Source organism: Arachis ipaensis, chromosome B08, assembly GCF_000816755.2.
Source record: "Arachis ipaensis cultivar K30076 chromosome B08, Araip1.1, whole genome shotgun sequence".
In the NCBI taxonomy this organism is placed as follows: Eukaryota; Viridiplantae; Streptophyta; class Magnoliopsida; order Fabales; family Fabaceae; genus Arachis; species Arachis ipaensis.
In genome coordinates this window covers 86,857,399-86,869,377 of record NC_029792.2, presented here as the reverse complement: position 1 = coordinate 86,869,377, position 11,979 = coordinate 86,857,399, and the positions used below count along the sequence as shown (strand labels likewise).

Sequence of the window (11,979 nt, the reverse complement as noted above, 5' to 3'; positions counted from 1 at the left end):
TGATGTACCGGATCCTCGTAGACGTAAGGGTCCTCGAACTCATAGAAGATCACGCCCGTCTCCATCTGAGGGGGGAGGAAGGGAGAGAAGGGGTAAGAACTGGGGAGTTCTTAGTAGAGTCGGGGTTATTAGTTACGTTCATTTATTTGATTCCGATTAGCAGATAGATATTAGAATACAGTAAAGTAGTAAACAGTAGTTAAAATAGATAGGGAAAACAGAAAACAGAACACAAACAGAAGAGTGCAAGAAAATAAAGCATAGACATAGCATTCAAGCAAACAATCATAAAGAAATTGATCAAACACAAGTAGGAATGCAACAGAGAATAACGCACAGACAAGAATGATGCATGTCTAGCCCTAGTACAGGCCATGAACTCATGTGTCGGTTAACACCTGCATTCCCGACATTTATCCAGATTGTTCTTCACCACAATCAAAGTGTTCTTCATGTTCTTCATAAATTCTTCAGATTCTTTCTCTGTTTTTGCCCGTTTTTCAGTCTTTTCAGCAACCGATTTTTACTATAATTCATAATAAATTAGCAGCCACTAAAACCCCATCTTTTCTACATGATTTCAACACAAATTGAACCTCAATTTAAGCTTAGGGTTTCGTTTTTCCATCTGCCCAAGAACATGAACTTTAAAGCTTGAATTTCATCAAATTTCATCAAAATTTCACCAATTTTTCACCAAGAATCAATCATATATGCAACCAATATTTAGCACAGCCAAATAATACAACATTCACACAACTCAAACACAAATAATCAAGATTAATTTCGTGACACCCTACCTGGTCTTGCTGCTCCTAATTCAATCAAACATTCAGGTGGTCCTTAAGCACTTTTTCCTCCTAAATCACATCAAGAAAACACATATTTAAGCATGTTTCCTTGAAACTGAATCAAAAGAGAGATGGTACAGCCAACTCACCTTGATCCCAGCCTTGAGAAGTCATATGATCATGTAGAGAAAGAAGAGAGGATCATTTTGGTCGGATTGGAATTTTGATTTGAGTTTTAGTTCAGCAGAAATCAAGCTTTGAAGATTTGGAACTAAGAACTTTTCTCTCTTTTTCTCTCTACCTATTTTCGGCCACAAAGTGAAAATGAGCCAGCCTTGGGGGTTTTGGGGGTGTAGGGTGAGTTGTGATTGGTTGGCTTGAAGGTGGATTAAAATAATATTAAAATATCTCAGGTGTATAACTACTAAAACTAGATGTATCGGAACACTTACAAAAACATCTCTAAAAATTATTTTCTGAGCTACTAGCATAAATGACACTAGTAACATATTTATTATGAGAATAAAACATGTATAATGAGGCCTTAGCATTGCTAAAGTCATCAGAGAGTGCTGGTGCTAAGCTGCACCAGCAAATTGTGAACCCGGTTAAACCGGATTTCTATTTTTAACTAAAACTGACCATGTAACCTTATAATATTATTCAAGAAGCTTCTAATACTAATATAATGATAACATCATCCTATTATCTCTCTTCTCTCATAAATCGAGTCCGGTTTGTCAAACTGAGATTATTTACGAAAAACCGAATTAAAACTCCTAACCGATACGGTTCAAAAACTAGGTTCTTCGCGACTGCATCATCGAGCTTGCCTCGGGAAAGATTCTAACTTAAAGATAACATAATGACAATGAGGATTAAGATACTTGACGATATATCAAAGGTTTTCCCCTTACTGATCTTCTGGAGAAATTCGTACTTTCAGAAAAGATCTCGCGTACTCGAAAATCGGGGTTGTTACAAACTTCATCAGAGAACTCCCTTACACGACCTGGCTAGCCAACGTCGTGCTAGTGAAGAAATCTAATGGGAAGTGGCGAATGTGCGTCGATTACACGGACCTCAACAAAGCCTGTCCAAAAGACGCCTTTCCCCTACCAAACATCGACGGATTAGTAGACGCCGCATCCGGCCATCGATACCTCAGCTTCATGGACGCATACTCCGGCTACAACCAGATTCCGATGCACCGACCTGACAAAGAAAAAACAGTGTTCATCACCCCAGATGGGAGGTACTGCTACACAGTGATGCCCTTCGGCCTAAAAAACGCCGGAGCCACCTACCAAAGACTTGTCAACAAGATATTCCAAAACCTGACCGGAAGCAAACTAGAAGTCTACATAGACGACATACTCGCCAAAACCGAATCCGGGGAACAACTCATCAGCGACCTCAAGGTCATTATGAACACCCTACGAAAGCACCAAATGCGACTCAACCCGGCAAAATGCGCCTTTTGGATGGAGGCAGGGAAGTTCCTCAGCTTTATGATCACACAACGCGGTGTTGAAGCGAACCCAGAGAAATGTCGCGCCGTCCTTGAGATGACGAGCCTAAAAAACCACAACGACATCCAAAAGCTCACCGGCCGACTAACGGCACTATCACGCTTTCTCGGAGCATCGGCTCAAAAAGCAATCCCTTTCTTCAAACTGATGAAGAAAGGAGCCCCCTTCAAATGGGAGACAGAATGCGAAGAAGCATTCCAACATTTCAAGAGAGTCTTAGCGGAACCACCAGTCCTCGCCAAACCCCAAGCAGGGGAGACACTCTACTTATACCTCTCCATAACGGAAGAAGCACTCGCAGCAGCACTCATCCGTGAAAACGAGAAAAAAGAACAAAAACCCGTATACTTTATAAGCAAAGTCCTGCAAGATGCGGAAACTCGCTACTCACGCCTAGAAAAGTTAGCTTTCGCACTCCTCTCGGCCTTCTGGCACCTGCGACAATACTTCCAAGCCCACCCTGTGACGGTCCGAACCGACCAAGTGGCCAAACAGGTACTACAAAAACCGACCTAGCGGGAAGAATGCTAGCATGGTCCATCGAGCTATCCCAATTCCAGATCAAGTTTGAACCCCGAAACGCAATCAAAGCGCATGCCATGGCCGATTTCATCGCTGAGATGACCCCTGGAAATCTCATCCCCGAATCATGGAAACTACACGTCGACGGCTCGTCAAACGTCACCTATGGAGGCGCCGGAGTCATACTCGAGAGTCGAAACGGGGTCACAATCGAACAATCGGTACGATACGAGTTCCTAGGGTCGAACAACCAAGCAGAATATGAGGCCCTCCTGGCAGGCCTAGCCCTAGCCCGGGAAGTCGGAGCAAAGGTCCTAGAAGTGAATACTGATTCACAGGTAGTCAGTTCCCAAATTGACAGAGACTACCAGACACGAGATCCCCTACTCCAACAATACCTCACCAAGGTAAACGAACTAAAAGAAGGATTCGAACACGTTACCATACAATACGTTCCTAGGGAATGAAACGCCAGGGCAGACCTACTTTCCAAACTAGCCAGTACCAAACCAGGACACGGTAACAAATCGCTAATTCAGGAAGTTGTTAAGTCACCATCCATAGCAACAACGGCCAATGCTTATCTGACACTCTCAAACCAGGGATCATGGACCTACCCTATCCTGCAGTACCTCCTCAATGGAACACTACTAGAAGACCCCAAAGAGAGAAAATGGATAAAAAGGGAAGCCGCCAACTACACAGTTGTCGTAGGACACCTATATAAGCGCGAGTTCTCGCAACCCCTACTCAAATGCCTCGAACCCGGGGACACGGAGTACATACACCGTGAAATCCACAAAGGTTGTTGTGTCCACCACATTGGAGGCAAAACCCTAGCCCAAAAAATCATCAGGGCAGGTTACTTCTGGCCCACGGTCATCCGAGGCTCCATGCAGTTGGTAAAAAAACCTAGGGGATCGACCTTGTCGGACCATTCCCTACGGCACCCGGTCAACTCCGATATCTCATCGTCGCCATAGACTATTATACTAAATGGATCGAGGCCGAACCCCTGGCCTCCATCACGGCGAGCCAATGCCAAAAATTCCTTTGGCGACAGATCATAACCCGATTCGGGATCCCCGAGATCATCATCTCGGATAATGGAACCCAATTCACCGATAGGAAATTCAGAGAATTCCTAGAAGGTTTGCATGTATCCCACTGTTTCAGCTCGGTAGAGCACCCCCAAACAAACGGACATGTGGAATCCGCAAATAAAATAATTGTCAAAGGACTAAAGAAGCGACTCGACGAAGCCAAGGGGCTGTGGGCCGACGAACTCGGCTCAGTCTTATGGTCATATCGAACAACCCCCCAAACGGCCACACGGGAAACCCCTTTTCGACTGACATACGGCGTGAAGCAGAGCGAAACCTCACCAAGGAGAACGGTCGGGGGTCACGACGAAGAAGTAACCCTAAAGCAAAGAATCAGTCTAAGGTACAATCACGGCGTCGTCCAAAGAGAATTCGTACCCGAATAACTTTGTACTTTCCCTATTTGTTTCCAGCTTTATTTTATTTACCTTAGTCTTCTGTACAGCAAATTTTGTTTTTTCTTTTAAGTGTTATTCCCGGGTACTCTTTCTCGCCATAAACGGAGGGTTTTAACAAGGCCCAACCATCAATAAAATTCTATCAAAGCCATTTTCCCAAATACGGAATAAACACACGGCCAAAACTGGGGGACCGATCACCCCCCAGGCCCTAAATACGGATATCCACAAAAATCTGACCTCACGACGATCCGCTAACCCAAATAAAGCGGATAAAGAAAAACGGATCAAAACGGAATATACAAAAAGGCTCGAATGGCCCAAAAGCAACAAAAATAAACTTCAAAGTTTAAATCACACGGCCACACGGCCAAAATCCACAAAACATAAAAAACGAACCTCAAAATCACGATTACACGGCCACACGGCCAAAACCCATAAAACAATCCAAAACAAGTTCATAATTACAACTACTCAAGGTCGACAATCTCGCCATCCCGGACAGTCTTGAATGCTCCCATCACAGACACGTCTGTGCCGGGCGCCAACACTAAAGCTTGAGCCCTCATCGTCTCCTCGATAGTAGCAACAACTTCCTTTACATCAGCAAGCAACACAACTTTCTCCTCTTTCAAAACCACGGCCTCCGCTTTCAAGCCGGCCACCTCATCTTTCAACGTACCGACATTTGCCAAGAGAACGGCTGCCCAGGACTCAGCATCGGAAGCCTTCCTTCGCTCTTCCCCAAGTTGAGACATAAGTGAATCTCAACCTCGGAAAGGCAAAGGATCTCGGCGCCAGATTCCTCGGATGACTTCACGGTCCGCTCCCTCGCTGACTCGGCATCAGCAAGTAACCCCTTCAACCTCTCCACCTTGGCCTAAGATTGGCAGCATTTCTTATCCAAAAGGCCCACCTGAGCCATCACAGGCTCGGCCTTCCGGACAATCACGGTAGAGCGAAGAAGAGATCGATAAAGGTACTTAGCCTTAAAAGTCACATCAAACTCACGAAAGAAATCTTCCGTGCCCGGCATGAGGTACTCGTCAATAAAGGCAGGAACGTCAAAGCGGCGATCCATCACTGACGAAATTGCGCCCTCTCCCTCCACCACATTCTCGCTCTCAACATCCTCCGACCGCTTCCGCTTGCGGGAAGCAACCTCTGGCGACACCACAACCACCTCATCCTCAGCCTCCACACCCTGACCCGACCCCTCGGTACCACCTTCAGTCAACACGAGATCCTCAGAAATAGTTCTCGTACCATCAGTGGGTCACGAGTTCGGAGTGGAAGGAGTACTGTGATGAGCGGATAATTTATACGCTTTTTGGCATTGTTTTTACATAGTTTTTAGTATGATTTAGTTAATTTTCGTTATATTTTTATTAGTTTTTAAATAAAAATTACATTTCTGGACTTTACTATGAGTTTGTGTATTTTTCTGTAATTTCAGGTATTTTCTGGCTAAAATTGAGGGAGCTTAGCAAAAATCTGATTCAGGCTGAAAAAGGACTACTGATGCTGTTGGATTCTGACCTCGCTACACTCGGAATAGATTTTCTGGAGCAGGAATCCAATTGGCGTGCTCTCAATTGCGTTGGAAAGTAGACATCTAGGGCTTTCCAGCAATATATAATAGTCCATACTTTGCTTAAGGATAGACGACGTAAACTGGCGTTCAACGCCAGTTCTATGTTGTAGTCTAGCATTTAACTCCAGAAACAGCCCAGGCACGTGAGAAGCTTAAGTCTTAGCCCCAGCACACATCAAGTGGGCCCCATAAGTGGATTTCTGCACTATCTATCATAGTTTACTCATTTCCTGTAAACCTAGGTTACTAGTTTAGTATTTAAACAACTTTTAGAGATTTATTTTGTACCTCATGACATTTTAGATTTGAACTTTATACTCTTTGACGGCATGAGTCTCTAAACTCCATTGTTGGGGGTGAGGAGCTCTGCTGTGTTTCGATGGATTAATGCAACTATTTATGTTTTCTATTCAAACACGCTTGTTTCTATCTAAGATGTTTATTTGCACTTCAATATGATGGATGTGATGATCCGTGACACTCATCATCATCCTCAATCTATGAACGCGTCCATGACAACCACCTCTGTTCTACCTTCGATCGAATGAACATCTCTTGGATTCCTTAATTAGAATCTTCATGGTATAAGCTAGAATCCATTGGCAGCATTCATGAGAATCCGGAAAGTCTAAACCTTGTCTGTGGTATTCCGAGTAGGATTCAGGGATTGAATGACTGTGACGAGCTTCAAACTCACAAGGGCTGGGCGTAGTGACAGACGCAAAAGGATCAATGGATCCTAATCCAGCATGAGTGGGAACCGACAGATGATTAGCCGTGCAGTGACAGCGCACCTGGACCTTTTTCACTGAGAGGACGGATGATAGCCATTGACAACGGTGATCCACCAACACACAGCTTGCCATAGGAGGAACCTTGCTTGCGTGAAGAAGAAGACAGGGAGAAAGCAGAGATTCAGACGACAAAGCATCTCCAAAACTCCAACATATTCTACATTACTGCAGAACAAGTATTTAATCCATGCCCTTTTATTCTTCGAAATTCATACTGATAATTATAATTGATTTCCTGACTAAGATTTACATGATGACCATAGATTTCTTCAAAACAACAATCTCCGTGGGATCGACCCTTACTCACGTAAGGTATTACTTGGACGACCTAGTGCACTTGCTGGTTAGTGGTACGAGTTGTGAACAACTGACAACTGACGGGGATTGTTCGAATTTGAACAACTGACGGTTCATCCTGTTGCTTAGATTAGGAAGATTTTGTCTTTTGGGTTAGAGTCTTTTACTTTCTTTTCAAAAATCTTTCAAAAATTTTTATTTTTCTTTATTAATCTGTGATTTGTCTTTGAGTCTTTTATTATTGTTCTTGTTAAAATTTTAGAATCCTTATTTTCTTTTTCAAAAGTTTTTCGAAATTTTATTTTTTTTACTAATAATTGAGTTTTTTTCTGTTCAAGTTTAGTTTTATATTTTAAGTTTGGTGTTAATTGCATATTTTATATTTTCCTTTAAATTTTTTAATTTGTGTTCTTTGTTTTTCCTGGATCTTCAAGTTCTTCTTGTTTATTTTTCTTGTTTGATCTTTAGTTTTTCTTGTTCTGTTTCTTTTCTTGTTTTTCTTGTGCTTTTTCAAAACATTAGTTTTCGAAAAATTTTATTCTTAGTTATTAAAAAAAAATACTTCTTTAAAACAAGTGTTACATTTACATCTCAATTGGCTAGAGCGTTGGTTTATTTTTTGGTAATTGGGTATCTTCATTTTAAAATCTTTTTTTTCAAAAATAATTTTTCTTTGATTAAATCTTGTGCCAAACTTTATGTTTGGTGTTTTCTTGTTAATATTTCTATAATTTTCGAAAATTTTATTGAGGTTTTCTAAAAATTTTAAGTTTGGTGTTCTTTCTTCATGTTCTTGTTGTTCTTGCGAGTCTTCAAAGTGTTCTTGAGTCTTCCTTGTGTTTTGATCTTAAAATTTTTAAGTTTGGTGTTCCTTGGTATTTTTCCTCCAAAATTTTCGAAAACAACGAGCATTAGATCTAAAAATTTTAAGTTGTGTGTCTTTTGTGTGTTTTTCTTTTTCATCATAAAATTCAATAATAAAAAAAAATCTTCCCAAACTATTTTTGAGCAAATATTTCGAAATTTTTTCAAAAAAAATTCAGATTTTTATTTTAAAATTTCTATTTTATCTTATCTTATTTCAAATTTCAAATTTCAACTTTCAAAATTTCAAAATTCAAATTTCAAATTTTTAAATTCAAAATCTAATTTTCAAATTTAAAAATCAAATCTTTTCAAAATTTAAATCTTTTTCAAATCCTTATCTTATATTGTTGACTTTTTCGAAAATTCAAAATTCAATTTTCAAATTCCAACTTTCAAATTTCAATTTTCAAATTTCAATTTTCAAATTTTCAAATTTAAAATTTCAAATTTAAAATTTTAAATTTTAAATTTTAATTTTCAAATTTAAAATTTAAATTTTAAAACTTTTAATTTAAATTCCTGATCTTCTCTTACCTAGCTTATCTTATCTTTTCTAATCTCAAATCTGAAAATCAAATCTTTTTCATATCTTTTCTTATTTTATTTTATTTTATTTTCTTACAAGTATCTTTAATTTTAAGACATATCTTTTTCAAAACTTCCTAACCAAATTCTCTCTCTTCATTTTTTCGAAAATCCTCACACACATCTTTTTCGAAAATATAGTCAATTTTTTTATTTTATTTTATTTAATTTAAATTTTGGTTTTCAAAAAAAAATATTTGCAATCCGCATCATCTCCCTTTTTCCATCATGGACATAAGTGGAAATTAACAGTCCAGAAGGACTCTGGGGTCATATGCTAACCCCACTACTGCTTCATATGGGAGTAGTATCTGTATACCCTCCATCAGAGTCAGTAGCTTTGAGTTGAATCCTCAACTCATTATCATGGTGCAGCAAAATTGCCAGTATTCCGGTCTTCCACAGGAAGAACCTACATAGTTTCTGGCACAGTTTTTACAAATTGCTGACACAGTACATGATAAAGAAGTAGATCAGGATGTCTACAGATTATCACTGTTTCCATTTGCTGTAAAAGACCAAGCTAAGAGGTGGTTAAATAACCAACCTAAGGCTAGCATAAGGACATGGAAACAGCTATCAGAAAAATTCCTGAAACAATACTTCCCTCCAAAACGGATGACACAGCTAAGGCGGACATCCAAGGCTTTAAACAAGGAGATAATGAATCTCTTTATGATACCTGGGAGAGATACAGAGAGATGCTAAGAAAATGTCCCTCTGAAATGTTTTCAGAGTGGGTGCAGTTAGACATCTTCTATTATGGGCTTACAGAGAAAGCTCAGATTTCTCTAGACCACTCAGCTGGTGGATCTATACACATGAGAAAGACAATTGAAGAGGCTCAAGAGCTTATTGATACAGTTGCCAGAAATCAGCATCTGTACCTAAGCAGTGAATCTTCCATGAAAGAAGAGGCTAAAATAGTAACTGTTGAACTCAGTCCTGTAGAACAAATTACTGAATTCAATCAGCAATTAGACTTTCTAACAAAACAGCTGGCCGAATTCAAGGAGATACTACAAGACACAAGAATGGCTAATCTAAATATGGAAGTACAGTTGAAGCAAACAGAACAGCAGTTATCAAAACAAATAACATAAGAGTGCCAAGCAGTTCAATTAAGAAGTGGAAAAACATTAAATACCTCACTTCAAGGCAGCAGGAAGCCAAGAAATGAACAACCGGCTATCTAAAATCCCTCTGAGGACAGTAAGAGCCCAGAGAGGAATAACTCTGGTGCTCAAACACCAGAAACAGGCAAGGAGTTGGCGTCAAACGCCCAATGGAAGCTCAGTTCTGGCGTTCAAACGCCAGAAACAAGTAAGGTATCTTTCAAACACCTGCAAGTGAGGGATCAAACACCTGCAAGTGCTGACAATAAATCCCTCAAGAAGGCTTCTCAACCTGCCTCTGTAGGAAATAAACCTGCAGCAACTAAGGTTGAGGAATACAAAGTCAAGATGCCTTATCCTCAAAAACTCCGTAAGAAGGAGCAGGATAAGCAATTTGCCCGCTTTGCAGACTATCTCAGGACTCTTGAAATAAAGATTCCATTTGCAGAGGCACTTGAGCAAATACCCTCTTATGCCAAGTTCATGAAAGATATCTTGAGTCATAAGAAGGATTGGAGAGAAACTGAAAGAGTTCTCCTCATTCTACTCACAAAGCAGGATTCAAAGCCCAGGCTCATAAGATGGGTGTTGCTTTTGCAAGAGTTTGATATAGAAATAAGAGACAGAAAAGGGACAGAGAATCAAGTAGCTGATTACCTGTCCCGGATAGAACCAGTAGCAGGAGCATCCCTCCCTCCTACTGAGATCTCTGAAACCTTTCCGGATGAGCAATTGTTTGCTATTCAGGAAGCTCTGTGGTTTGCAGACATTGTAAACTATAAGACACAAAGTTCTCCTTCTGTAACCATGGAGAGGAAGCATGAAAAGCTTCTCTCACTGCAGAGTCAACCAAAGCCCCCACAGTCAAACCCTATGTTTGGTGTTGGGGGGCCACAACCAAACTCTAAGTTTGGTGTTGAACCCCCACATTCAAACTCTAAGTTTGGTGTTGGGAGGTCCCAACATTGCTCTGAACAATTGTGAGGCTCCAGTACACTAAAGAAGCGCTTTTTGGGAGGCAACCCAATGTTAATTCATTATTTATTTTCTATTGTTATTTTATTTTTTAGGTTAATGATCCTGTGGAGTCACAAAAACTACAAAAAAAAAAATCAAAAACAGGATAAAAACAGCATTAAAAATAGCACACCCTGGAGGAGGAGCACTCTGGCGTTTAAACGCCAGAAACAAGCATCTGTCTGGCATTTAACGCCATAAACAAGCACCAAGCTGGCGTTTAACGCCAGAAACAAGCATCAACCTGGCGTTAAATGCCAGAAACAGGCTACATTTGGGCGTTTAACGCCAGAAACAGGTAGCAGTCTGGCGTTAAATGCCAGGATTGCATACAGAGGGCGTTTTGCACGCCTAATTGGAGCAGGGATGCTAAATCCTTGACCCCTTAGGATCTGTTGACCCCACAGGATCCCCATCTACCCCACCTCTTCTTCTTTTGCTCGAGGACGAGCAAACATTTTAAGTTTGGTGTGGAAAAAAGCATTGCTTTTTTTTTTCCATAACCACTAATGCCTCAAGGGATGCACTTCCCTCCACAAAACTATTGGGAGCAAATCAACACTTCCCTAGGAGAATTAAGTTCCAACATGGGACAACTAAGGATGGAGCACCAAGAGCACTCCATCATCCTCTATGAGATTAGAGAAGATCAAAGAGCCATGAGGGAGGAGCAACAAAGGCAAAGAAGAGACATAGAGGAGCTCAAGAGCACCATTGGTTCTTCAAGAGGAAGAAGACGCCACCCTCACTAAGGTGGACCCATTCCTTAATCTCCTTGTCTATTTACTTTTCTGTTTTTCGTTTACTATACTCTATGTTTATTCATGTTTTTGTCTTTCATGATCATTAGTATTTAAGTGTCTATGCCTTAAAGTTATGAATGTCCTATGAATCCATCACCTCTTTTAAATGAAAAATGTTTTAATTACAAAAGAACAAGAAGTACATGGTTTCGAATTCATCCTTGAAACTAGTTTAATTATTTTGATGTGGTGACAATACTTTTTGTTTTCTGAATGAATGCTTGAACAGTGCATATGTCTTTTGAAATTATTGTTTATGAATGTTAAATATGTTGGCTCTTGAAAGAATGATGATCAGGAGAAATATTATTTGATAATCTGAAAAATAATAAAAATGATTCTTGAAGCAAGAAAAAGCAGTGAATACAGAAAGCTTGCAAAAAAAAATAGCAAAAAAAAAATAGAAAGAAAAAGAAAAAGTAATCAGAAAAAGCCAAAAGCTCTTTAAACTAAAAGGCAAAAGCAAAAAGCCAATAGACCTTAAAACCAAAAGGCAAGGATAATAAAAAGGATCCAAGGCTTTGAGAATCAGTGGATAGGAGGGCCTAAAGGAATAAAATC

General features: G+C 40.1%; 1 protein-coding gene across 1 annotated transcript; it reads left to right on the top strand.

Moving 5' to 3' along the window:
- Nucleotides 1,964-4,334, top strand: LOC107611184. The gene is made up of 3 exons (XM_016313139.1): nucleotides 1,964-2,614; nucleotides 2,680-3,252; nucleotides 3,762-4,334. Exons 1-3 carry the CDS (start codon nucleotides 1,964-1,966, stop codon nucleotides 4,332-4,334), a joined length of 1,797 nt encoding a protein of 598 aa, XP_016168625.1.

Bases quoted from the DNA above. Each gene is read 5' to 3' on its own strand.
- LOC107611184 (XM_016313139.1), top strand. From the start codon at position 1,964: ATGGACGCATACTCCGGCTACAACCAGATTCCGATGCACCGACCTGAC. The intron at 2,615-2,679 runs GCACTCGCAGCA...ATACTTTATAAG, and splicing joins ACCTCTCCATAACGGAAGAA to CAAAGTCCTGCAAGATGCGG. The intron at 3,253-3,761 runs GTAAACGAACTA...AAAAAAACCTAG, and splicing joins TCCAACAATACCTCACCAAG to GGGATCGACCTTGTCGGACC.